General features: G+C 50.6%; 1 protein-coding gene across 4 annotated transcripts in view; it reads left to right on the top strand.

Moving 5' to 3' along the window:
- Positions 1–26,872, top strand: part of ACVR2B (activin A receptor type 2B) — a 36,695-nt gene extending 9,823 nt beyond the window's left edge. The window contains exons 2-11 of one of the 4 annotated variants that reach the window (XM_049870780.1): positions 16,143–16,350; positions 16,652–16,761; positions 16,923–17,074; positions 17,156–17,299; positions 17,907–18,050; positions 18,799–18,947; positions 20,464–20,578; positions 21,451–21,589; positions 21,673–21,803; positions 23,267–26,872. In XM_049870780.1, the coding sequence (XP_049726737.1) occupies positions 16,143–16,350; positions 16,652–16,761; positions 16,923–17,074; positions 17,156–17,299; positions 17,907–18,050; positions 18,799–18,947; positions 20,464–20,578; positions 21,451–21,589; positions 21,673–21,803; positions 23,267–23,461 (1,487 nt within the window). In that variant the 3' untranslated portion in view covers positions 23,462–26,872. Of the gene's footprint in view, positions 1–16,142; positions 16,351–16,651; positions 16,762–16,922; positions 17,075–17,155; positions 17,300–17,906; positions 18,051–18,798; positions 18,948–20,463; positions 20,579–21,450; positions 21,590–21,672 lie in introns of all 4 variants that reach the window. The other 3 variants (XM_049870779.1, XM_049870778.1, XM_049870781.1) reach the window with 3 other exon arrangements.
- Positions 26,873–27,433: the final 561 nt, after the last annotated feature.

Raw genomic sequence — 27,433 nt, 5'->3', positions numbered from 1 at the left:
GAAAAAAGGCATTACCACCAAAGGAGAAGCGGTCCTATTGACAGTTAACTTCTCTAACAAGACAGTGGAAGCCAGCAGACAATGAAATGATGCCTTTAAGTTCTGAAAGAAATAATTTTCAACCTGAAATTTTCTATCAAGTGAAACTGATCTTTAAGAATGAAGGTGTCAGGTAAATTATGTGTTCTTCAGGCATAAGGAAAGCGATCCAGATTTGAGGTCAAAGGTGCAGGAAGTAATGAAGAGCATATTCAGGCGTTTATTGTGTCTTATTGAGTTTGAAATACGTAGAGAAGTAAAACGCGTGACAACAGTGCTCTGCGTGGGAGTGGAGTGAAAATGAAGGTCAGTTGTTCTAAAGGTTCTTACAGTGTCTAGGAAGAGGGTGAAACTACCAGTTAATGTTAAATTTTATTAAGTCAGGAAGGCATGAGTTATCTCTAGGGTAACCACTAGAGGACAGAAAAATTGTGGATTTCAAGCTAATAAAGGGGACAAATGGAATAACTGAAAGTCTTCACACTGAAAGGAGAACAATAGAGGAGAGAGAAAAGTAGGAGAAATAGACATTTAATAAAAACCTTAAGTTTTAAATATAAAAAAATTCAGCTATTAAATGTAAATAAACATGGCACGTATAGAATACACATAGTACGACTCTCTTAATGGCACGTGTGGAGTAATAACACAGTCACGCACTGCGTAATGTCTGTTCGAGCCGTGTCCAACCTTGTATTCATCCATGGTCCCATAAGGTTAGAGTAGAATTCAGAAATCCCAAATGGAGAATGGGACACGGTGGCTTTAGGCATATCGTACTCGGCAACCATGATGATCCTTAAAAACAAAGAAAAAATTTTGCAAAGTGGTTAAAGGATCAGTTCCACTGAGAGCTACAAGGCTAACAAAAATGCGAGAGGGACCTATATCAGGAGAAATTGGTAATGATGTGAATTGAAGACCAAACACAAAAACGCATCCCTCTCGGTACGGGGATGCTGCTAAAACACTAAGCTTGTTTGAAATGCTTGAAGAAAAAAGCAGGACCAGACTGCAGTATTGAGTTTATGCTAGTCTGGGTGGCTCAGGTGTTTCCACGACGTTTTTCCCCGCGTAGTGTAAAAGTGGAGTGGTGAGTCTTTGAGCGCCGATGCAAAGGCAACGGAAGAGTTTGTTGAAACCCTAGATGAGCTAATTGTAGAGGGAGGTTATTTGGCCTAGCAAATTTTTGCTGTGAACAAAGCCTCCTCATTTTGGAAGCAAGTGCCTGAAAGGACCTTCATCTGTAGTACGACGTCCAAATCACATAATGTCTTATTTCACAGACCGTATCATGGATGTTAAGCAATGCATGACTATAATTGCAGAAATGTACATTATTTTCAAACACACAGAGAACATTGATAAAAATTGACCACATCCTGGGCTGTAAAGCAAGTCTCAACACATTTCAATTAATTGAATAATACAGTATATGTTCTCTTTCCACAAGTTGAGATCAATATCAAATATGAATGGACAAGAAGATCCTGACATTTTTAGAAAATAATACAGAAGAAAACACAGAAATCAGAAAATATCTAGAACTACATGATAATGAAAATATGACGTACCAAAATTTGTGGGATGCATCTAAAGTAGTACTAGTGGGGAATGTATAGCTTTAAAACTTAGGAAAGGAGAAAGGCTTAAGATCAATTACATGAGCTTCCGTCTCAAGAAGCTAGGAAAATATGCAAAAATTAAACCCAAAGTAAGTAGAAGGATGGGGGGCAAAGTTGAGCAGAAATAAATAGCAACCAGTAAGTTAACAAAGTGAAAAATTTCGAAAGATTAATAAAATTGATAAACCCTTAGCAAGACTGACCAGAGGACAGGGTATGGGGGGAGAGAAAACACAGATAACCAATATCAGGAGTGAAAGGGACATTACTATAGACCATACTGAAATCAAAAGCATGATGGAGTATTATGAAAAATTTTATACCAGTAAAATTATTATACCAATAAATTCTTCACCCCCCCATAAATGAAGCAGACAAATTCTTTAAAAAAATAGAACACACCCAAAATGTCTGACACAAAATCTGAGTAGTACTATTTCTATAAAAGAAATGGGATTTGTCATTAAAAAAAAACTTTTCCACAAGGAAAAACCTAGGCCCAGATGGCTTCACTGGTGAACTCTGTTAAACATTTAATGTGGAAATGGTACCACTCTTAAAAAACTCTTTGAGAAATTAGGAGAGTATAACACATTCCAACCTGTTTTATGGGCCGGCATATCCATGATACTGAAACCTGACAAAAACTTTATAGGAAAAGAATTACAAACTACTGTCCTCATGAACATAAGATGCAGAAGCTCTTAATAAACACGTTCAGAAGTGGAACCCAGCAATATGTAAAAATGATAAAACGTCATAAACCAATGAGTTCATTCCAAGAACGCATGGTCACTGGGTTATAGAAGACATTAAGGAGGGAATAAATAAATTCATAGAATGCAATGAGAATGAAAACGCTTCCTATCAAAACCTTTGGAACACAGCAAAAGCAGTGCTCAGAGGTCAATTTATATCGATAAATGCACACATACAAAATGAAGAAAGAGCCAAAATCAGAGAACTGTCCCTACAACTTGAACAAATAGAAAGCGAGCAACAAAAGAATCCATCAGGCACCAGAAGAAAACAAATAATAAAAATTAGAGCTGAACTAAATGAATTAGAGAACAGGAAAACAATTGAAAGAATTTACAAAGCCAAAAGCTGGTTCTTTGAAAAAATTAACAAAATTGATAGACCATTGGCCAGACTGATTAAAGAAATACAGGAAAGGAAACAAATAACCCGAATAAGAAATGAGATGGGCCACATCACAACAGACCCAACTGAAATTAAAAGAATCATATCAGATTATTACGAAAAATTGTACTGTAACAAATTTGCAAACCTTGAAGAAATGGATGAATTCCTGGAAAAACACTACCTGACTAAACTAACACAATCAGAAGTAGAACAACTAAATAGACCCATAACAAAAAAAGAGATTGAAAAGGTAATCAAAAAACTCCCAACAAAAAAAAGCCCTGGCCCGGACGGCTTCACTGCAGAGTTCTACCAAACTTTCAGAGAAGAGTTAACACCGCTACTACTAAAGGTATTTCAAAGCATAGAAAATGACGGAATACTACCCAACTCATTCTATGAAGCCACCATCTCCCTGATACCAAAACCAGGTAAAGACATCACACAAAAAAGAAAATTACAGACCTATATCCCATGAACATAGATAACAAAAATCCTCAACAAAATTCTAGCCAATAGAATTCAACAACATATCAAAAAAATAGTCCACCACGACCAAGTGGGATTTATACCAGGTATGCAAGGCTGGTTTAATATTAGAAAAACCATTAATGTAATCCACCTTATAAATAAAACCAAGAACGCATGGTCATATTACAGTTGAAAAATCAGTGTATGTGTGTGATCCCTCATGTTAACAGAGTGAAGGAGGAAAGCTATATGGTTACTTCAGTAGATGCAGAAAAAGCATTTAACATTTGATCTTTAGTTAATTCTCTGAGTAAAACAGTTTAGAAATGGAAAAGGCAGTCTTGAAGAGAAAGGACAGGGTGTTCCTCCTGGGTTTTAGGATTCAGTGTAGAGCTATGGTAATGAAGGTGGTGAGCTTTTGGTACAAAGATAGCTGAATACACAATGGAATAGAATAGAAAGTCCAGAAATATATCCACGTATATATGGATGTTTAATATAAGACACAGGGGACACAACATAGAAGTTGGGAAATGAAGTCTTCTCAATAAGTATCAAAGCATTTTAGTAGTTTTTGAAGTGATATTTCAAAGGTATGAGAAATTGTGTCAATATGGGAAGCAGCCCTAACTGATGGGACTTCAGTGGGGAATAAGTTATCCATTTTGGTGTCTCAGTGTTTGAGATTTCATGTTAAAATAGCTCTTGCAGCTTATGTTGGCATGGTACACGTATTTCTGTTGGTTTACTGTCAACGTAGCTTTGTAAATTTTTAATTTCATATATGGTATTTTTCAGTTTTAGAACTTCCATTTGGCTCTTTTTTTTAATAGATTGTTTGTCCACTGAGATTTCCGATTGGTTCATTCATTAGAGCATATTTTCCTTTACGTCCTTGAGCACACTTCGATAGCTGCTTTAAAGTCTTCCCTGTTCCAGCATTCCAGCATCTCTTCATTTCAGGGTCGGCCTCCATCGATTTTACTTTGTCTTTAACATGGGACGCACTGGCTTGTTTTTCCTGTGATCTTGGATTGTATCTGAACATTGTGAATGCTAGTTGAGGCGAATCTGGATTCTGTTAAGTGTCTTGCCAAAGCATTGATTTTTTTTCTTTCTTTTAGCAGGTAGCTGTGTTGGCTGAATTAATAAACTCTTTACCTTGTGGTGGGCAGCTGCTGGAATCTCTGTTCAGTTCTTTTATCCTTATTTGGTTGTTCTGTGCCTATGTAGTCTAGGGATCAGCTAGAAATTTGAAAAGAGTTTTATATGGAGGATGTGGCTCCCTTCTTGGACTGGCTGTCACCCTGGATCTCCCTTGCTCATCATCCTGAAGATGCCTTTCACATACCTCCTTTGCTGAATCCTTGGGTTTTTGTATCCTGTGCTTTCCTCTTTTTTTTGTTTACTCTCTCATTTTAGTGGAGCACATCCTCCAGTAGCTTTTGAGCTACATGTTTTACTGAGCTTTTCAGATACATTTTTCGTGACCTTGCTTGTCATTCTTTTGCTTACGTGTTTTATTGATAGTTAATGGAGTATAGGCTTCCAAATAGAAAATCTTTTTTCCTCCAAATTGTGAAGCACTGTCCCTTCTGTATTCTAGCTTCCAAGTATTGGCTTCTGGGAGTTCGAAGCCGTTCTGATTCCTATTCGTTTGTAGATAATTTTTCTCTTACTAGACATTTGTAGAATCTTTTCCTGTTTGCACTGTTCTGAAATTTCACAGTGATATGCCTTTGGTGGGAGGGTCTGTTTTCATTCACTGTGCTGGTGTAAAAATGGTGGTGTGGTGGGGGCATCTGACCTCTTCTAACTTCATGTGGGGGAGAGGGACTCACCATCAGCATGAATAGTCCAAGGCTTATTCCTGTGAGGCGGAGGGCAGACATGCTTCCTCTCACCAACGTTTTTATCAGTTCTGACACCAGTCGTCCCTCCCACGGCACTCTGCTTCTCTGCTCGTTCAATAATTTGTTGCAGTGGTCACACACAACTCACAGACCATGCTCACAGTTACGGGGTTTATTAGGGAAGTAACAGGCTACAATTCAGGATCAGGGATGACTCAGGATACAGCTCTTCAATCAGGATAGCCTCTTCTCAGCTGTGCCTGCAGGCAGGCCTCTCTCGGGCCCTCAGCCTCTTGGGGTGGCCTCTGCCCTGCTTGGGCAAATGTTCCAAAGCTCTTCAGCTCCAGTGATAAGTGCCCAGAGGCAGCCCACTCTGCCAGCAAGCCTCTGCCTGAAGGTGCTCAGCTCTCTAGTTCCATGGGTTGGCAAGCCTAGCTCTGTCAAGGGCCCAGAGGCACCCCACTGCACCAGCAAGCCTCCTGCCCAAAGGTGCTCAGCGTTTTTGCTCTGTGGGCTGGGGAGCTCACCACTCCATGTCCTGCCGGTCTCCTGGTTCTGCTGCCGCCGTTTCTCTTGTTATTGCTTCTTGCTGTCTTTTACCGTACAGCTCGCTCTCTCTGTCTCTTGGCTCTAGGAGGTTCTCAGCCCAGGGGTCCTGGGTCCAAAGGATGCGCTCCACTCCTAGCTCTTTCTTGGTGGTAGTTAGGTCCCCCCTCTGCTCTGGGCTTGGCTCTCTCTTAAGCCTAGCCAATGACAAAGCTGCCCAGTCCCCTCATTAGGCTTCCATACACCTTATTTGCATGGTCGCACCCCGACAAGGGTACCATATACCTTATTTACATTATTAGCAAGCTGTCCAATTCCCTTGGTGGGCAGGCACCTCATTTGTATGGCCCCACCCAGTCATTTCACGGGCGTTGCAAGGAGTGTGGCTAGAAGGGCCGTATTAAGTAATTCACGTCACCATAGCTGATTTTTAATCTTTGCTATGTTCATTTTCTGGAAATCCTTTCATTTAGGTGTTGGACTTCTTAGACTGGACCTTCAAATTTCTTGTCTTTTCTCTCCTATTTTCCGTATCTTTGAATGTTTCTTTACTTTCTGGGCTGTTTCTTCAATTTTATCCTCTAATAACCCTTCTGTTAATTTTCATTTTTGGCATCATATTTTTTCATTTCTGAGGGCTCTTTTGTTCTCTGGTCTTTTATGAGTGCTGTTCAGTCCCTTTGTCATGGGTACATTTTCTTTTTTCTCTGAGGTTCTTCATTTGCTTTTTGAATTTTCTTCCCTCTACATAGCCTTTGTTCTTTTCTTCCTACCTGTTTTTGTCTCTGCTTTTTAGGCAAGTAACTTTTCTTGGTCTGTTCATATTTAAGGATGGACCTGAATACTGATTGAAAGCTTTGGGCCTGTGAGTGGGACAGGTCAGCTGGGCTTCACTGTAGGGTGATCCACTCAGGCTCTTTTTGGAGCTAGTCACAGCCCCAGAGAAGTATCTTCTGTTTTCTTTCTGGAGGATGTAGACCTGGCTGCCAACATCCTGAAAGCCACGTAGGGGAAAGAGAGCTGGGGGTTTCTGTGTTTGGTATATTATTCTGTACTCCTTGTGATTCGTTGTAGTACCTGTGCCCTCAAACTTGCCTGTTCTTTGTCTAGAGACCCCCTATTTTATTGTCTTTAGAAAATAACCATCCAGTCTGCTGGGTTTGGGTAGGGGCAGCCTCCAGCCATAGTTAGTGGTGCAGGGATCTGGGACTCTTGACTGTTCTTTAGCAACCAAGCCTCCAGTCTTTGAACTCATCTCCACCCCATTCTTGCTGAGATACTTAGTGCCACAAACTCCTGAGTTTTGGAAGATTCTCTGGTATAAATCGTGTTGCTCCTTGGCTCTCTCCACAGCCAATTTACCATAAGTGGCAACTTAGGTATCTGGTTTCTAACTTCGAGGTTTTATTTCTATGATCTTCTCTCCTGTTCTCTTTGTCCTTATGGTTTTCGTGGGATTACAGGTAGGAGCAACAATAAATGTTTGTGTGCAGTTGTTGGCCTTACCTGGAAGCTGTCTCTCCAGCCTTCTTCAGGAACGACAGAGCCTAGAGAAAGGCAAGTAGTCCAGAGAATGGCCCTGGGCCCACACCTTGTTACAGTGGAGAGGATGGTGCCAAGGGGTTGTTTACAGAGTTCAAGTTGGAAGTGACTTGAGGTGACCTGGCCTGATTTCTTGTTCCTAGGCTGGGTTTCTGAAGGCAGATGGAGCTCCTGTCACCTTTAGAAAGGGCTCTTGGACTTCCACTTCTGGCAATTGTGGTGCATAAGACTGCTGAAAAATCTCTGATAGAAAACACGTAGAAATAGTGAATAAAGTGTAACAGTCTTCCTTTTTAAATGTATACGCATAGCTGAGTGTAAGAAAGTAAGGGGAAAGCCAGGGGGTGCTGGAAACTAGAGCTGTAAGCCTCCAGTAGCTAAGGCTGTGGGTGTCTGTGTGGGAGTGGGGAGGGGACTTTCCCTATCTCCATAACTTAGAGGCTCGGGTTTTAGTCTCGGTGTGGGGGACCAGAGACAGGATAGTTGAAACTGAGGCCCACACGTGATAGGACTCCCACAGGATTATGCCACCAGTCAAAGTATGGATTAGAAAAAACATCCTCTTGCTGACGAAGGGAATAGATAATAAAATTGTCTTGGCCTAGGCTGTTGGTGAGGTGAAGGGAGCCTCCCCTGAGAATTTATAACCATAGGTCTGTACCCACATGAGTCTGGAGTTGAAGTTTATATTATCTGTATTTTTGGGAAATTAAAGTTCTAGATTGGTAATGCTCTAGGGAATCAGTAGAAGGAAAAATATAAATTAGTTTGCTTCCTCAAACTCGGCCTCACAGGATTCCCACAAATAAAACCCCACTGAACATAGCTCAATATCCACAACTCCAGAACACGTGAAGAAACAAGCCACCACGAGTGAAAGTCATCATAAATAACAAACAGAAATAGACTTGGAAGAAGTTGTGGAGTTATAAGCTAGAAATTTGGAAGCATGACAAAGAACAGATATATCAAAATTGACCAGGTTTTTTTTTTTTTCTAAACAACTTCTAGAAATGAAAAAATGAATTTATAAATTAAGTAGAAGAGCTAAACAGCAGGTTCCAAACCCAAACCAAACCCACTGCCATCGAGTCAATTCCGACTCATAGCGACCCTATAGGTCAGAGTAGAACTGCTCCGTAGCGTTTCCAAGGAGCGGCTGGTGGATTTGAACTGCTGACCTTCTGGTTAGCAGACGTAGCTCTTAACCACAACACCACCAGGGTTTCCAAACAGCAGGTTAGACACAGCTAAAGAGAGAATTAGTCAAATGGAAGTGTGACTGTAAGGAATTATCATGGTGCTTAGATACAGAATTGAAAAGTACGAAAGAGGGGAGTTATGGGACTGGATAGAACGGGAAGGTCTGACTGACCTGAAACAGGAATTTCAGGATCATAGAATTGGGAAATGTGATAACTCAAATTGATGATAGCAGAGCATTTTTCAGAATTGGTAAAAGACACGAATCATCTGATTTGAAAAGCATAGTGAATACCAAGCATTATAAATAAATTTAAGTATATTCTTAGACATGTACCTTGTAGTGAAACTGCAGAGATCTAAGAAAGCAGCCAGGAGGAAAAGACAGAGTATCCTACTAGATTAAACTAATAGAGACATTTTCAACAGTAGCGGAAGCAAGAAAACTGTGAACAATATTTTTTAAATGCTGAGAGAAAATAACTTAGAAATTTTATGTTCTCTAAACTGTCATTCAGGAAGAAGGCCAAAATAACATTTTTGGAAAAACAAAGACTTCTCTACCAACAGATCCTTACTGAAGGAGGATGTCCTTCAGGAAGGAGGACAGTGGCTGCAGAAGGAAGTGCTGAGGTCTAGGAGGGATGAGTGAGCAGACCAGCTGACGAACCTATGGACACATTAAAAAGTGACTGACTGTATAAAACCAGTAATACCTGCCTTGGAGGGGGGTAAGAAGAGCTATGGCAACATGTTGAATACTGAATACAAATACTGTATTAAGCTAATTAAATGTAAGTTGGAAGGGAGTCACTGGATTTAAAACAGTTAAGTTCCTCTGAGGGACAGTGGAAATGTTGATTAACTTTAGACTTTTAGCGCAAGTATACGTGCTAAAATTTAAAGGCTAGCTTATAAAGGAATAGAGATAAGAGTGTATAACCTCCAAGTCAGAAAAGGCTAAAGTATGCAATTTAAAAAAGATAATCCAAAAGAAGGTGGCAGAAGAAAAAAAATGAATTTAATCATAATCAGTAGTCATAAATGTGATAAGATTCAGCTCTCATGCAAAGACAGTGTTAGATTGAATGGGGGGGACAACTCAAAGATATTAGACACAGAAAGATTTAAAATCAAAGATAAAAAAGATAATTTGGGAAAATATTAGCCAGAAGAAATGTCATGCTGCTATGTTGGCGTCAGATAAAATAGACTCTCTGGCAGAAAGTATTACAGATGTAGAGGGTTACTATATAGTAAGAAAAGTTTCAGTATCAGGAATATATAAAGAATTTCTACAACTCAGGGAAAGAGCCTCCCAGAAGAATAGCGGGAAATGGTGTGAACAGACAGTTTCAGAAGTGGAGATTAACACGGAAGGATGGCCTGTCTTAGGAGTGACCTGGTAAATACTGATTAAAACCATGATGAGTAAAGTACTAGGTGAGCCAAAGTCAGGGCATGTGAGGGTGTGGCCCAGTGGGCATAAATAGGTATGTCCACTTTGAAGAACAGCTAGACGGTAGCCAGTTGGATACCCTCATGTGTTATGACCCAGCATTTCCACCTTTGGGCGTATAACCTGGAGAAACGCCCACATGTAAGCACAAGAGACACGTGCAGGGATTCATAGAGGCATTGCTTATATCAGCAAACGTTAAGTCCAGCAGGAGAATGGGTGCTTCAGTTACGCTGAGGACATACAGCAGACTGTTACAAAGCTCTGAAAAGAAATGCCCTTCAGAGAGACGATAAATGCGTTTCAGGGCACCGGAGCAAGGCTGCCTGGGTGCGAAACTCATTTTGACACTTAATAAATAACTTGGGTAAGTTATTTACCCTCTTTGTGCCTCAGTTGCCTGTTCAGTAAAGTGAGGACCCTCATAGTGTTGTCAGGAGGATTAAATAAATTATTATTTGAAAAACGCTGAGAACAGTGCTTGGGGTGTAGCGCGTGCTGTGTGTATGTTAAATAAAATGTGTGTCAATCAGGATGGTTCACAAAGACCTGGGTGGGAGGGAAGCAGATGTATTAGAGATTGCGTTTGGCTGCTGGAACTGGATACCCAAGTCATTTTCTCATGAAAAAGAAGTTCAAAGACAAAATGCAGGTGTGCTTTGGATTCTTTTCTGCCCCATTGTACAGCCACTCCACCCTGTGTGACTGTGGGCGTCTTCCTCACACTCTGCCCTCGCCCTCACCCGCTTTGCTCCAGTCATCATCTTCAGGGTCCCTCAGTCCCCACACCCCGGCCGTCCTTCCTCTGGCCCTGGCGAAGACGGTGAAGAGGGCCGCTCTTTGCCGGTGGGGAGGGACGTGGTACTGGAATCCCTAACCTTCTTGTCATTTCTAGCCTCCGGGCAGGGCTGGGGGGTCTCCCTGTGCCCTGCTTGCCCCTCATCCCAGAGAGACTGAGATTGTCTGGGGGCTCCCAGGGAGGGCCCGGGAAGGCTGTCTCTCCTCTCTGGGCAGACCTGGAGGCTGGACACTGGAGGCCACTGGCCCAGCTGAGTCGTCCTCTCTGGCCTCTTCCTGGCCCTGGAGGCCTCTGAGAGGGTGCGCCTTGGCATGAGGTGGGTGAGGTGTGGTGAGTGGCATCTCATTCTCGTCACTCTGCAGTGCCCACATGGATGGGGCAGGGCCCCTGCTCACTGTCCTGATGGGCTTCTGAGGGACTCCAGGACCCAGGAGTAGAGTGTAAGGGCTGTGCCAGCCATGGGGTCTGCAGCTCCTCTGGGAGTCACTGGCTGGGCTGGGGGCTCCCCAGGCCCAGCGCTTGGAGAGCCCTAGGGGAGGCACGGCCACTCCAGCTCCAAGCCCTCCCTGCCAAGGCCCTGCTGCTCTCGTTTGGTCACCCTCCCCTCTGCTCCATGTCTGTCACGCTCTGAGGCCAGGCAGGACCCTGGTGGGGTGCTCCTTTCCCCCCAGTGCATAGTGGGGTGCATCCACTGCCCACCAGCTGAGCTGCTCTCGGGAAATGAGCCTCCAGAGCTGTGCTTGTCCTGTTAGGTCAGCTGCCTGTGAAGTCGGTTTAGCGCTGAATCTGGTTTCTTGCAGCAGGTTTCTCTGCCCTGCCTGGATTGAGGGGCCGGGAGCCTGGTGGGTGGGGGGAGGCATGGGGGGCTTCTTCCCCCGGGGTGTAGGCCCCTTGGAACATGGTGGCTGCCTGTTGTCTACACTGCCACTTTCAAACAGGTTCTTTTGGAGGCCAGCGGTTGGGTTGGTTGTGGCCCAAGGGGTACACCGAACCCCTCCCAGGTGTCCTGGGGCAGGGCATATTCCCAGGTGTCCTGAGGGAGGGCAGCTGTCACAAGCACCCCATTTCCGAGCATGGCTTCCTCTCCTGACAGTGCCTTAGTGGGCTGGGGGTCAGAGGAGCCTCTGTGCACGGGACCCTGGCCCTGTGGGTGTGGGTGGGAGCTCTGCTCTACTAAACAGGCAGAGGTTGCCTTGTGTTTGGAGTCCCGCCAGAGGCTATAAATAGCTGGGTGTGTGAAGAAGCTGAACGCCAGAGGGGGGCAGGCCCCTGGGTCTCCAGCTGGCAGCAGGGCCTGGGTGTGGTGTGGGAGGGACCTGAGGCACTGAGTACGAAGCTTTTGCAGGCATGGATGTGCACACTTCCGACGTGGTGGGCTGGGGTGTTGGGGGGCTGTGTTGTGAGGGATTGTCATAGGCAGCAGAGAGGGGTGATTCTCTAATATAACAGCCAATGTGCCATATATTGGTGTGACCACTTTTAAAATGCAGTGACTCATTTAGTTCTTGCAGCAACAGCCCAGGAGGTAGGTACTGTGACTGTCCCCTTTTTACAAGCTAGGAGCCGGAGCACAGGGGTCCTTAGGTAACCAGTGTAGGTTCACACAGCTAGGAACTGTCAGAGCCAGGATTTGAACCGAGTCCGGCTGGCCCAAGGTGCCCTCTTTTTGGTCGCCTGTAGGAGGATCTGGTCAGCTGGAGGTCAGGTGACATCTTGGACCCTTGAGTCCTACCTGGAGCCTTGAAATTTGGAGTTCCTGGCCCTCTCTACCTGGTTCCTACCCCTGGCAGTGGCCAGAGGGGTCCCTGCTTGGTCAGTGGCCTGGAGAGAGGAACTAGGCCAGTCTTAGGCCACTCTCAGTGCCTGTTCCCTGGCTTGTGCAGAGGGGGCTTGTTAACAGAATGGAGGTGGGAACTCTCCTGAAGACCTAGGGCTTGGTGTGCAGGTTGAGACCACCCCTCCTGTTGTGCCTTCCCTTTGAAAACCTGCTCCAGCCAGGAAATACCTATGCTTGTCTGTTCCTCAAGTCATCCACCCCTCCATCCACCCGTCTACCCACCCACCCACGCACCCATCCATCCTTCCGTCATCCATCAGCCCGTCCATCCATCCATCCATCCACCCACCCATCCATCCTTCCATCATCCACCCATCCATCCTTCCGTCATCCACCCACCCACCCATCCACCCACCCGTCCATCCATCCATCCACCCACCCATCCGTCCTTCCATCATCTACCCACCCACCTATCCATCCATCCACCCACCCCACCCACCCATCCATCCTTCCATTATCCATCCACCCACCCACTCATCTGTCCATCCACTCCTGCACCCACTCCTCCACCCACCCATCCATCTCTGAGCAGCCATCGTGTGCCCAGGACTGGTTCTAGCACTGTGAATACAGCAGTAAACAAGACCACCAAGGCCCCTGCCCTCGTCGAGTTTCCAGTCTTGTGGGGGAAGTGGTTATCAAGCACATTCATAATGTTTTATTTCCTATAAGAGTGTTTGTTATGTTGATATTGTTATTTTCTCTTGGAGGTTATTTTTGGTTACATTATTCTTACACTGTTTGAATGTCTGAATCTTCCATTAAACAACAGGGTGGTAAGTTACCTGATGGGGAAGCACAAGGGCCTGTGGAAGTAGAGAGTTGGCCTAGTTTGGAGAAACAGGGAAGAGCGGAAATCCAGAGGAGAAAGTGGGGGATCCTTTTGGACCAGAGGCCGCACACGTGGTAGCCCAGAGGCTGAGCAGGCTCACAAACCTGGCAGTGTGGTGTGGCTGCAGGGAGGGAAGGCAGTCACGAGTGCCCAGCCCCCATCTGCAGCCCAGCATGGGGGTCTGGGCATGCAGCTCCCACAGGGACCCCCCACTAGAATTGCTGGTGCCCCATGGTGGTTCCCCTGCTGGGGAGAGGAGGCCTGGTACCCCCTGGGCTGGGTGGGTGTTCTGTGTAGCCCAGCCATCACAGGCTGCTGTAGGTGGACAGGGGCCTGCAGGCATCATGGCTCCTGGCCTCTGCTGCCCTGCTCAATCTTGGGGCCCCCACCCCCATCTCCTCAGTTCTCTCTTTAGGCCTAAAGTCCTGCACTTGACCCCTGTGCATGTCCTTTTGTGGGCCTGAGGCCCTTCCTCTGGACCAGGCTGGATCCCAGCTGCCTGGCTGCTCGTGAGGCCCTTCTTTCTCAAGCTAGTGTCAGGGTCCAAGCCCCATGGCATTGGACAGGCCAGAGCATGGCTGGGCACGGGCGTTTGGCCTCTCCTGCGTGCCCCTGGCCAGGTCTGGCTGGAAAGAGCCTGTGTCTGCAGGGAGAGACAGGGGTGAACTGACCAGAGAATGGCTCGCTCTTGGGGTGGGGACCCATTCCACCTGACCTTCACTGGAGTGTACTACAGGGTACCAGGCTCTTCTTCCTGGTGGCCACTGATGGGTTAGAAGGAGACTGGGCTGGACCTGAGGACACTTTGCCTCCCCCAGGATCAGGGTGGGGCCCCCCTCCCTTGCTGCCCCCGCTAGGCCCTCAGCCTGATGATAAAGCAGGGCTCTCGGCTGCCCCAGCCTGGCTGGCCGTCCTTCCGTGGGGGTGACTCTGACCCCCCCCTTGCCTCATTTCTGGGGTGGCAGTAGTTGTGGTGGGGAGATGAGCCAGGGTGGTGCCAGGTCAGTGGGTCACGGTGGGCCTGCAGAGGGCAGAGAAGACGGGTGGATGTTGTGGGCGTGGCGGCAAGGCTGTAATGCCACTGCTTCCTGCTGCTCCTTCCTCGTAGGTGCCCCTGGGAAGGAGGCACTGGCAGGGCACCCCCAGACGGAGACCTGGGGGAGCGCCTCGGCAGAGGCTGCAGGCCCAGGCACCTCTCCTGTAGTCTCCTTCTGAGCACAGGCTTAGGGATTTGGGGCAGTTTTGAGAGCCGGGACTGGGGGCTGCTTAGGAGGGGATGGTGAGGAAGGTTGAGAGCCGGGGCTGGGGGCTGTGTAGGAGGGGATGGTGAGGAAGGTTGGGAGCCGGGACTGGGGGCTGCGTAGGAGGGGATGGTGAGGAAGGTTGGGAGCCGGGACTGGGGGCTGCGTAGGAGGGGATGGTGAGGAAGGTTGGGAGCCGGGACTGGGGGCTGTGTAGGAGGGGATGGTGAGGAAGGTTGGGAGCCGGGACTGGGGGCTGTGTAGGAGGGGATGGTGAGGAAGGTTGGGAGCCAGGATTGGGGGCTGTGTAGGAGGGGATGGTGAGGAAGGTTGGGAGCCGGTACTGGGGGCTGTGTAGGAGGGGATGGTGAGGAAGGTTGGGAGCCGGGACTGGGGGCTGCTTAGGAGGGGATGGTGAGGAAGGCAGATTTTGTGAACGTTCGAGTTCAAGTTTGGACAAGGGTTTGAGGGGCCGTTGGAGGTGAAGTATTCTGCCAGTGGGTGGGGTGCCCGTGGGGGTCGCCAGGGCCTGAGTCCCGCTGGGAGGTGGTCAGTTGTCACAGCTCAGCCACCCGCCAGACCTTCTTTCACTGGGTTGGCGGTTGCCCTTGGGTGAGGCTGGGAGCCTTACCAGTGCACGTGGGCCTGACTCTGGCCTTTTCAGTGTTCTCCAGCCCTGCGGAGCACCAGGCGTGCTTGCTGGGTGTGGGAAGGACACTGGAGGGTCCTTGCTTCTTTTCAGGCTGGGCTTCTTGGGGGGGCTTTTGGGGGGCTCCCTGGGCGCTGTGGGGAGCCTGGGCAGCGGAGAGGCAGGAGCAGGGATAAAGGATCCTCCATGTAACTTCTCCACACGTGGCTCCTGGAGTCTGCAGCAGACTCACCTGAGACAGGTGGGGGGGGTTAAAAATACAGGCTCTGTCCCATTGGGTAAGTCTGGACTGGACCCAGGGATATGTGTTTTTAACAGACGCCCCCTCCCCACGCACATAAACAATGGTTCTGATGCGCACTGAGGTTATGGAGCCCTGGTGGTGCAGTGGTTAAGATCTCAGCTGCTAACCAGAAGGTCAGCAGTTTGAATCCACCAGCTGCTCTTTGGAAACCCTATGTGGCAGTTCTACTCTGTCTTGAAGGGTTGCTGTGAGTCGGAATCAACTTGATGGCAACGGGTTTGGTTTCGTTTGGTTCTGTTAATTTCTGCTGCTACAGTGAAGCAGCCCACAGCCACACCCAGGGATCGTTGGCGCCCCTTTCTATGCATCTGGCCATCAGCCTGGCTGGCTGTATATCTGTCTTCTGTGGAGTTAGACTTGCCACTCTTCCCTTTTGCATGGGGCTGGGGGCAGTCACCGTGGGAAGATGAGACGGGGCTGGCATACAGTAAGCCGAGAGGTGTGGAATGGATGGGGGGCGAGGCCCAGCATCGGTGCAGAGGATTAGTGACACCCACCCACCACCCAGCCTCTATCAGGCTGGCCTGGAACCCGGGATGGGGTGTTGGTGGCCCCAGGAGCGTGCTCAGGCAACTCTCTTGTCCCCGGGGGCACAGGCTCCGGGCGTGGGGAGGCCGAGACGCGGGAGTGCATCTACTACAATGCCAACTGGGAGCTGGAGCGCACCAACCAGAGCGGTCTGGAGCGCTGCGAGGGTGAGCAGGACAAACGGCTGCACTGCTATGCCTCCTGGCGCAACAGCTCTGGCACCATCGAGCTGGTCAAGAAGGGCTGCTGGCTGGACGACTTCAACTGCTACGACAGGTGCGTTGGCCAGTGGGCCTCAGGGTCCTGGGAAGCCAAGCCTGGCAGGAGGGGCAGGACGAGAGAGAAAGGGGCCCTCGAGACGACCGGGACAGCTGGAACCACATTTGCCCTGTCCCAGCCCTGAGGAGGGGTCTCAGCGAGGGCTGCCCCGTCCCTCTCCTGCCTGGCTCTCACCTTGGGAGGCGGCTTCTCACTGGCCCTGGTGGTCCCCAGGAGGCTCTCTGCCTGTGGGGGGTTGGCTGAGCAGCCCCGGTCTTGTGGCCCTGACTGAGGGTGGTATGGAAACCTGTGCCTACAGGCAGGAGTGCGTGGCCACTGAGGAGAACCCACAGGTGTACTTCTGCTGCTGTGAGGGCAACTTCTGTAATGAGCGTTTCACCCACCTGCCGGAGGCTGGGGGCCCAGAAGGTGAGGGGCCAGTGGGGAGGAGGGGACCTGATCTGGGCCTCTCCTTGGCCCGGGAGCTCTTGGCTCTGAGTTGGGTGGGGCGTGGTCAAAGGGCCCCTGGTCTGGCCCTAGAGGTGTGGGGGTGGGCGGGCTGTGTGACACGGGGCTCCCTGTGTCCCCAGTCACGTACGAGCTACCCCCGACAGCCCCCACCCTGCTCACGGTGCTGGCCTACTCCCTGCTGCCCATCGGGGGTCTCTCCCTCATCGTCCTGCTGGCCTTCTGGATGTACCGCCATCGCAAGCCCCCCTACGGCCACGTGGATATCCATGAGGTGAGATAGGCTGGCCTGGGGTGGGGCAAGGTGGAGCTGGGAGGCCAGGCCAGACCCTGTGAAGCCCTTGGTCTCTCCCAGGACCCCGGGCCTCCACCCCCTTCCCCCCTGGTGGGCCTGAAGCCACTACAGCTCTTGGAGATCAAGGCACGGGGACGCTTCGGCTGTGTCTGGAAGGCGCAGCTTATGAATGACTTTGTGGCTGTCAAGATCTTCCCACTCCAGGTGGGTGCTTGAGGGGCTCCAGTTCCCCCACCCCCACTATGACCTGAGCTCCGGAGCCTGTCCCGCCCTAGAACAGTCCAGGCCTCGTGTACATGGTAGGGTGAGGGTAGACTGGGCCACCCCCTACCTATTGGGATGATTACTCACTCTACACATGGCTGGTCTGCAGGTTTCATGCAGAAAGTAAAATTTCACGGAGCTAGAGTAGGTTTTGCAAAACCTGTTTTCAAGACCTGGATCCACTCAGGTTTTCAGGTTTGTTTTTTGTTTTAATGTCAGGTTCTGCTCAGAGGCCCTGGACACTAGGCCACCCCAAGTGGTTGTCCAGGACACTTATCAGGCTTGGTTTGCCTCTCATCTGTGGAGTGACGTTGGGCCACTCACTCCCCTCTCTGGCCCTCAGAGGCCCAGGTTGTAAATTGAGGGGCTGGCCCAACATGATCTCAGGACCACTGGTGGCCCAGTGCTCCAGGGCCCACCTCAGTCCCAGTCTTCTGCCTGCCCCGTTCCCCAACCTGAGGCTGGGGGCTCAGGGTGTGGGGTGGGAGTGGCCATTCCGCTGCAGGGTGGTGTGTCCGCAGCGGGGCTGAGACACATCCTGCTGCAGGACAAGCAGTCGTGGCAGAGCGAGCGGGAGATCTTCAGCACGCCGGGCATGAAGCACGAGAACCTGCTGCAGTTCATCGCCGCCGAGAAGCGCGGCTCCAACCTTGACATGGAGCTCTGGCTTATCACCGCCTTCCACGACAAGGTGAGTCCCGCCCTGTGGGAAGGTGAGCTGACACTGGCCCTCATGGGGGCCTTCCACAATAAGGTGACCTCTGACCCCATGCAAGTGTATATGAGGAGGTGACCTCTGACCCCATGGCAGTGTCCATAATGAGGTAACCCCTAACCCTGTGGTAGTGTCCATGGTGAGGTGACCCCTGACCCCATGGCAATGTCCATGATGTGATCTCTGACCCTGTAGCAGTGTCCATGATAAGGTGACCTCTGACCCCAGCAGTGTCTGTGATGAGGTGATCTCTGACCCTGTGGCAGTGTCCACAATGAGGTGACCCCTCACCCGGTGGCAGTGACCATGTTGAGGTGACCCCTGACCCCGTGGCAGTGACCACGATGAGTTGACCTCCGACCCTGTGGCAGTGTCCATGATGAGGTGACCCCTGACCCCGTGGCAGTGACCACGATGAGGTGACCCCGACCCCGTGGCAGTGTGCATGATTAGGTGACCCCTGCCACAGGTGTGGACATGTGTATCTCCAGCAAGAACCAGTAACTCTGGGATATGCTTTTATAAGTGACCTTCATGATTAGGTGACTGCCACTCCCTGACTCCTACCGTCTGACCTCCATCCCCTCATGGCCTCGTCTGCCTCCTGTGTCCGTTCCAGCCTCCCAGGAGAGGAGCCCAGCTGTTGGTCACTGAGACGTCCTCCCAGGGCTGGGCTGCGTCCTGCTCTGACCTAAGTCTGCCCACGCTCTGTGCTGCCTCCTAGGGCTCCCTCACGGATTACCTCAAGGGGAATATCATCACGTGGAACGAACTGTGTCACGTGGCAGAGACGATGTCGCGCGGCCTCTCATACCTGCACGAGGACGTGCCCTGGTGCCGTGGAGAGGGCCACAAGCCGTCTATTGCCCACAGGTACCCGGGTTGGCAGGTGCCCCCCGCCCTGGGCCTGGAGCTGCAAGCGCGTTGGAGGGCAGGCCTGTGGTCTCAGCTTAAATGCTTGTCAGCCTGTTTGCGCGCGGTGTGTCCCTGGGCCTTCCTCTGCCTTCCACCTGTGCCTGGGGTGGGGTGCCCTCTAGTGGTCCTGTGAGGACGTGCTGGCCCCGGTCCTTGGTGGAGGAGCTGGCTCAGCCATTCCCAAACTCTCTGTTAAGACCCCTTTGCTCTCTTAAACGGGACTTCCGTGTATATGGACTTTATTGGTAATTGCCGTATTAGAATACACACACATTCCATTATCATCACAGCAGTGACATCACACGTCGTGTAGCCTCCGGATAGTTGTGAAGAGCTTAGAAAATGAGCTTAGAGAATGAGCTTAGAAAAGACAAGTAGTACCTTATTATGAAAATCATTTTGACTTTGCAGATTCCCTAAAATGGTCTTGGGTGGGGACCCTTCCCCCTGGTCCTTGAATCACATTTTGAGAACCACTGCAGTGACCTAAAATCATTAAAACAGACAGACAGACAAACGTGTTGGGGTCGAGTTGATTCCAGCTCATAGTGACTCTTCCATCATAGAGCTGACTGAACGGCAGGTACTGCTCCAGACGCTTGACAAATGCCAACTCGCTTAGCCCTCATCACCGCCCCCTGAGATGGGTACTGCTTCTCTTAGCCCCAGCATATGGATGGAGGAAACACAGAGAAGTTGAGTGGCTCACCCCAGGTCACACAGTGTCGTCTGATGCCGTGGCTGTGAGGGAGGGGAATGAGCCTCAAATTCTGGAGTTCAGAGCTGAAGGGCCCCAGACGGTAATGATGACAACGACGTAGAAGCTTCGTTGTATGACGTGGCCATTTTTGTAGGTCAAAAACAGCTGAAAGCTGGCCCTTCCATATCGTTCAGCCTAGCTGTAATGCATAGTGAGCGTGGCAGGTGTGGCCCGAAGTGTTTGCCCGTATCGCTCAGCTTAATCCTCGAGGCGAGGCCGAGACAGGCACTGGGGCTCTGTTAGTAAGAGGTGCAGTCGGGCACACGTGCCAGCACCCTGCTCCACCCCTGCCTTCGTGGCGGGCTCAAGCTTCCCAGGGCCCTGCACAGAAGAGGCAAGTTCATTTTAAATCTCTGTTCTTACTCACATCCCAAATACTGTAAATTTCCCCAGAAGACTCCAGTGTGCCTACCTGGTGCTTCTGGGAACGCAGAGGCTGCCCTTGGATATTGCCAGGACTGGGGAGGGGTCTGCCAGCCCCCGGCATGGGCGTTGCCTTACCAGCTGTGGCAGGAGTGCAGCTGGAGTCTCTGGCAGCCAATGTGGGCTTCTGGAGCTTCCTACCTCTCCCCCGTGTGAACCCTGCTCCTCAGATAGAGTGAGATGGCCTGGTCTGGGGTCTTGGAGCTGCAGGGTACAGACTCCAGGATCTGGAGTAACAGGGCAGGGTGGCCTGTGATGTGCAGCTTCGGCTCTGCCCACCTGTCTCCACAGGGACTTTAAAAGCAAGAATGTTCTGCTGAAGAGCGACCTGACGGCCGTGCTGGCTGACTTTGGCTTGGCTGTTCGGTTTGAGCCAGGGAAACCTCCAGGGGACACCCACGGGCAGGTACCGAACCTCAGGAGGTGTTGTGGGGGCTGGCAGAGGGATGGACCCTCCGTGCCCTTGTGCTCAGCTCAGGGATGCCCAGGGACAGGGCCACTGTGAGCTCAGAGCTTCTGTGCCTTCAGAAAGCAGCACTCAGGTTTCACCAGGGGGACTCCAAGGTCAGCAGGGTGGCATGGCCCCCTCAGGCCGGTCAGCTAAGAAACAGCAGATTTTCCATTGGGGTTTCGGCCACTTGTCCTTGTAGTCTGTCTTTCTCTTTCCCTCTTTGTTTCAGTTTTAATTATTAAGATAGAACAGAAACTGTACAATGAATCCAAATCAACAAGCTAGAGAAAGTTACTCCGAGCTAAACCTAAGTAATCCTAAAACAGTCACTGTTGATGTTTAAAGGACTCTCTCCTCTCCCTTTTGTTCTCTGGTGTTCATCTCAGTAGAATCTGGGTAGCTCCTTGTGGTATTCATGCAGTCATTGGGCAGCAGTTCCGTTTTAGATGAATGCTATCTTGAGCGCGTGGTATTTTAAAATCACTGAGCCATGGTCCTCCTGTCGTTAGGTGCTGTCGAGTTGGTCCCGACTCATAGCGACCTCATGTGTTACTGCCCCATAGGGTTTTCTTGGCTGTAATCTTTACGGAAGCAGATTGCCAGGTCTTTCTCCCATGGAGCTGCTGGGTGGATTTGAACCACCAGCTTTTTGGTTAGCAGCCAAGCACTTAACCACTGCGCCACCAGGGTCCCTTGACCCTCCCGTGAACGTGGCTGATGAAGGATTGCCGTTGTTGGGATCCTGTGCTGACCCCACTGACTCACGCCTTGTCAGGTGCCCCGGCTGTGTGCATTTGTGACATAGACCCCACCCTGTCCTCGTGTAGGTGGGCACCCGACGGTACATGGCCCCCGAGGTGCTTGAGGGAGCCATCAACTTCCAGAGAGACGCCTTCCTGCGCATTGACATGTACGCCATGGGGCTGGTGCTGTGGGAGCTGGTGTCTCGCTGCAAGGCCGCAGACGGTGAGTGGGACAGGGGCCCGAGCCTCCTGGGTGGGCCCTGGGAGCAGGGCTCCAGGTGACCGTGAGGCCCCGTCTCACCCCAGGGCCCGTGGACGAGTACATGCTGCCGTTTGAGGAGGAGATCGGCCAGCACCCGTCACTGGAGGAGCTGCAGGAGGTGGTTGTCCATAAGAAGACACGGCCCACCATTAAGGATCACTGGCTGAAGCACCCGGTGAGGCCCGGCCCTCTACCTGGGGCAGGAATGGGCAGCCCCCTGCCTTCCACCAAGGGCAGTGTCTGGGGAGGGTCCACGCTCTGCAGGGACAGCTCTGGGTGTGGCCCGAGAGTGATGGAGCCTGACCTTCAGCTCGGCCAGGGCCTGGGTTGTCCACCTGTGAGGCTTACCTGTGCCGCCTGGGATAAGCACATCTGGGCCTGGCACACCTGGGTTTGAATCCTGGACCTGCTGCTCAGTAGCTGGATTACTTTGGGCAAGCCGCGTTGTTTCTCTGAGCCGTCTGTTTCACCAGGGAGTACCGTAATAGATTTAATGAGTTAGGTTTGTAAAACTCTTGACAGGATACTTGTCACGTAAATGCTTAACGTGGAGTCACTGAGTAAGTGTTCACCGTGAGCCGTGTGGCATTGGACCCTCAGTCTGGGAATGCTGAAGTAAAGACCTGTCTGGGCCAGCCACACGGGGTTGGTCCATGCAATCTGGGGGTGCTGTACAAAAGACCCCATCTAGGCGAGCCATGTGGCGTTGGATCCCCACCTGGGGTGCTGTACAAAAGACCCCATTTCGGCAAGCCATGTGGTGTTGGACCCTGCAGTCCAGGGGGTGCCATAGAAGAGACCCCAGCTGTGTGACTTACTTCCTTCCTTGGAAGGGTGTTTGCCTTTAGCTCCATAGGGTTCCTTTCCCTGCCTGTCTCAGGGCTAATTCAGAAAAAGGACACCTTGGGCCTCTGTGGGCTAGCTCACCACCTAGGGGGTCAAGCGGTAAGGCCAAGTTCAGCAGCCTTGCTACTCCCTAAAACCCAGGACTGTATTGGAGTAAACCGAGGCCTGGAGAGAGCCAGAGCATGTACCTGGTGCCCCAGACTTCCTAAGTTGGGTATGTAGTCCTGATGAAGAGCCTAAGGTCCAGGGAGGTGGGTGTGGCCTGGCACCGAGCAGGCTGGAGCCCCCTCTGGACACGGGCATTTTGCCCACCCAGATACTTTCCCAGCGCCATGTGGACTGTCTCAGTCAAGAGTGTCATGCTGCGTGGTCTCTAGGGAACTGTGAAGAGTTGGGTGCGGTGATGTCCTCCTGCGGTCCCCACTGTGACCGGGACCACTGCACTTCGGGCCATTACGTGGTCTGGGCTTTGCATAACATTATTTTTGGAAACCAGTGCTCCAAGGCAGTCAGCTGTGTCTGCCCAGCAGGGGCCTGGGGTTTGTTCTTCTTTCTTCGCTGAGGCTCAGCAAGCCTTTGGTTGGGACTGTGGAGGGAGGCTGGTGGGCTCAGAATGGTGACTGTAGGAGGAGAGCCATCTGGAGCCCGCAGTTTCCTCAGCCCTTGACCTACTGCTGGGTCAGGGTCGGGGGCCGTTGCTGAGCCTGGTCCTGGGGGACATAATCAAGTTTGCCGGCTCCCAGGTTTGTCCTCACTGAGGGTGTCTTCTTCTCCCCACTGGCCTGACCACAGGGCCTGGCTCAGCTCTGTGTGACCATCGAGGAATGCTGGGACCACGACGCTGAAGCACGCCTGTCTGCTGGCTGCGTGGAGGAGCGGGTGTCCATGATCCGGAGGTCGGTCAACGGCACTACCTCGGACTGTCTTGTCTCCCTGGTGACCTCCGTCACCAACGTGGACCTGCCTCCTAAAGAGTCGAGCATCTAAGCCTGGGACACAGTGTTCGTCTCTCCAGACTCAGTGGAGCTTGAAGAAGAAAGGAAAAAAAAAGTTGTGTTTTGTTTTGGAGACCCCATAAAACCAACAAACACATAAAAATGCAGCTGCTATTTTACCTTGACTTTTTATTATTATTATAATTATTATTATTATTAATATTATTTTTTGGATTGGATCAGTTTTTACCAGCACATTGCTCTACTGTATTGCAAACAGCGGACACGTCAGCAGGCGTTGAGGTGCTGAGCTGTGAATGCAGAACCAGCGCCATGCTAAGAGCCTCAGTCACCTCCTGCCCTTTGGGGTTCATTTTTCCCGTGCCCCCCTTGTTTGTCGTCTCAGAACCTGTGACACAAACCCATCTCCTGTCTTAGGAAACTTAATGCTGCAAACTCGACCTAGAGGAACCTTTGAAGACTGTTACATATGAACACAACTTCCTCAAAGGAGGGGCTTCCTCACCCCCTGGCCTCGGCCCCTTTTCCCTCCCACCCCCTGCCTTTCATTTTGTTTTTCTCCCTTTTTAGACCGTGAGCTGAAGAAACAGCAGATGTGTCTTTCACGGGTCTAACGGGTGTTATCCCGACCGAGGAGGAACTGGGACGAGGATGATGATGGTTTGGACTGGAGCTGGAGGGGAGGCCGGTGCTGGGGGTGGGGTTGGGTCAGAGCTACACTGGAGTCGGGCGGGTTTGGAGCAGCATCCTTTGCCGTGGAGGCTACTTCTCAGGTAACCCGGAATCGAGGGCAAGGACCTCGTGGAGGCCAAGCATCGGCGGCAAGAGTGGGGTTTGGAGAAAGCCTGAAAGCTGGTGTGGCTTAGACCCACCTGCTGGCCCTGGCCAGTTTTTCCCCACTCCCTTGGGCTCGGGCGTAGGAAAAACTTTTTTTTTTTTTTTCTGCCCTAGTTTTAAGGTTAGGTGAGGGTAGAAATCACCACAATTTAACAAGTACATTCTTCACGAGACATGATGCTGTAAATGTCTTAAAGGAGGCAAAGCTGAAATACTTTGCTTCTTCCTGGAGCAGTTCAGGGAGGTGCCCACAAGGACGTGCCCCGCACAGCCAGGACAAGAGGACTTCCCAGGCGGGCTCCACGGGCTGCCTCTCTGGAGACCCCGAGAGTCCCGCAGCGCTGGCTCTGCCCCTCACGGTGACGCTGTTGTCCCCTGGATGTGGCTCATGGGCGTGGCTTTCTCCAGACCCCTTAAAGTGGTGCATATTCTGAAAACTGTTTTTTCTATTTTGCCATAACCTTGCTCTAGTCAGTGAATGTCCCTACTGCTGCTGTTTTTCAACATTTGAATTTTTTTTTTTAATTTATGAAACATGCAGATTTTTTTTTAAAAACAACACACACGCACGCACACATCCACACGTACACACGCGCTTTGTTATGTGGCTTCCGAGGTTTAAATTTAGAAGAGTAAAAGAATTAAAACTTCACGACCACAGACCACCTCAAACCAGAAATACCTCAGAATTTTCTACTTGTGTGAGTTTTATTATCTGTTTTGTTAGTTGTGTTGTCTCGTAGTAAGTATATTTTAATGTAAGTTGGCTTTTATGACAGGAGAGTTTAAAAGAAATAGGAAAAAAAGAAAAAAAAACTTTTAAGGGTCTTCTAGGGAGTGCTGTCATTTTTGTCTGATAACGCCCTCTTGTAAATACGTGTCATCCACTGTAGGTTGGCCGTCTCGGCCGAGTCAGGGCATTCGTCACTCTTGTTTGTGAAGGCTTTTCCTTCAGGTTTCTTTAGACCATTTACTTTAAAACAGTGCATCTTTTGATCTTGAGGGTCGGTGAGCTGGTGGGCGAGGGGAGAGGTCCACTTGGCTAGTGAGGGACACCTCTCCTTGGGTTACTCGGAGGTTCGGGTGTTTCCCACAACGTGATTGGTCGGTGTGCGGCATGACAAGTAGCCTCACCTTGACTTGGTAAAACTGTGGCCCGTAAACCCATGTGAGGTAATTTTACCTGAGATTTCGTTTCTGAAGCAAACTAGCATCAACGTTCACCAGAGGGGACGTGTGGTGGAATCCACAGCGTGACTCGGGGCGGTCAGCGATGAAGCAGCGTGGCGGGGAGTGGCGTGTGCTCACCTGGTCTCCATCTGAGAGGGCACCACGCGCGCCGTTAGCTGTCCCTCCCTCTCGGCACGCCGCGTGTGCGGCGGGGCTGCCACCTGCTGTGGACACGGGCCCTGTGGGAGAGGCCTCTGCGGCCTTCCAGGGCTCGGTTTTTGCTTCGCAGGTAAAACGTGGGCTGGCTAAGGTGGTTGCAGGGCCAGGTTTTCTGTTTATTTTTTTGATACGCTGTGTTGTCTTCTTTTTTTAGCCATTTGATTTTGTGCTGTGGTATTTTTCTTCCTTCGGAATAATTTTAATGGCAAAACAGGCCTTACAGCAGTTGCTTTTCTTTTCCACTTATTTCTTTAAGAAGCTTTAAGATATTTATTGAAAAGTGCCATATCTGATTTCTTTAGCTTTCTCCTCAGGCAGTGCCAGATATCTCAGCTTTTCGCTCTCAGAAGAAAGATGAACCACGAACAGAGGTAGCGAATCCACTGTGGGAACCGTCAGATACCGCTCCTTCCTAGTGCCCCACGCGAAACACTGGTTCAGTTGTCAGTTTCCTCCAGGCCATGTTTTCTTCTGTGTCCTGCCTTGATTCTTGTGAGAGCAAGCTTTGCCCTGGCTGTGGGCAGGCTTGAGCCGTGGCCTGGCGTGGGACCTGCTGGTCAGGATGCAGTGTGGACAGGGCAGGCCTTCCTGTCAGCCCTCGTGCCTGTTTTCTGGGTGGGCTCGTTCTTTGTCAGCCCTGTGCCCAGCTGCTGTAGCACCCCTTTGGGGCCTTGGCACCAGAATGAGTTGTCACAAGATGGTAGCTGTTTGGCTTGGCTGGGGAGCAGTGAGAGTCCAGGAGGCCTGTGCCATTTCTTTGGGCTTCAGGCCGCCTTTTGCCTCATGCTGTGGTGTACGATGTTCCCATCAGGCAGTGCAGCTGCTGCTGATGGCTAGAAGGCAGGCAATGTCCTTCCAGGGTGTGGCTCTGGGGACGCAGGTGGGCCTTTCCTCCCAGATAAATGTCTGTGTGTTTGCCGTCATAAACTCTGGCGTGAGCTATCCAGAGCCCTGGCCTGTATTTATGGGATTCCAGGGCTGTGCCTGTGTTCCCATCCACAGAGATCGCACGTGACGCCCACTTCCAGGGAGCTCAGATAAATTGCTGCCTTTTTTTTTTTTTTTTTTTAATTGTTTTGCCCCCAGCTTTGTGGAAGACTGGCAGGAGTGGGCCTGGCATTGTTTTCCCTGCCCACGGGAGGGGTCGTCCATCCAGAGCGGGAGGAGCTCAGTGGGGGAGAAGTGGCCAATTATCCTGGCTCCTTCCAGGAGGGCTCCTGGCTGGGGGGGCGGGGGGTGCGCCCTGGGGGAGGCGGGGGCTGGAAAGCTCTCGTTACTTTGTTCTGTTTGAAAACACCTCGTGGGAGAAATGTAGGAATGAGCAGGAAAAGGAGGAAACAGATGGGAACAAAGGCCACTGTGTCGTAGTGCCCTAGGGCTCTCAGTGACAGGAGGCCAGGGAAGGCTGTGAGCATGGTCACCAGAGCGTCGTGGGCTGGCATGACCATTGGTCCCTAGCAGGAGTCCTCCTTGGAGTGAGCTCCTTGGGGGACGAGGGCTGCAGAAGGGTCAGTCTTGGGGAAAGGACGAGTTGGCTGGAAGGGAGGGGGTGAACATCACCAACCTTTATTGTCCAGTGTGGCCCTCCTGTCCTGTGGGCTCAGGTTGGATACCCAGAGAGACCAGTCCTGTCTGGGAAGGGCTTCCCCGTGTGGCCAGCTGCTTCTGACTCTGAATTCATTTGCCGGGTTTGGGGGCAGTTGTGCAGAACAAGGATGTTGTCCAGCCTTGAACATCTTCAGAGGCTGGAGCTTCCTGCCCACGTATTCTCAGCAAA

This window comes from Elephas maximus, chromosome 27 (assembly GCF_024166365.1).
Source record: "Elephas maximus indicus isolate mEleMax1 chromosome 27, mEleMax1 primary haplotype, whole genome shotgun sequence".
NCBI lineage: Eukaryota > Metazoa > Chordata > Mammalia > Proboscidea > Elephantidae > Elephas > Elephas maximus.
Note: the sequence above shows the minus strand (reverse complement) of the source record. Positions and strands in the feature narration are given on the sequence as shown.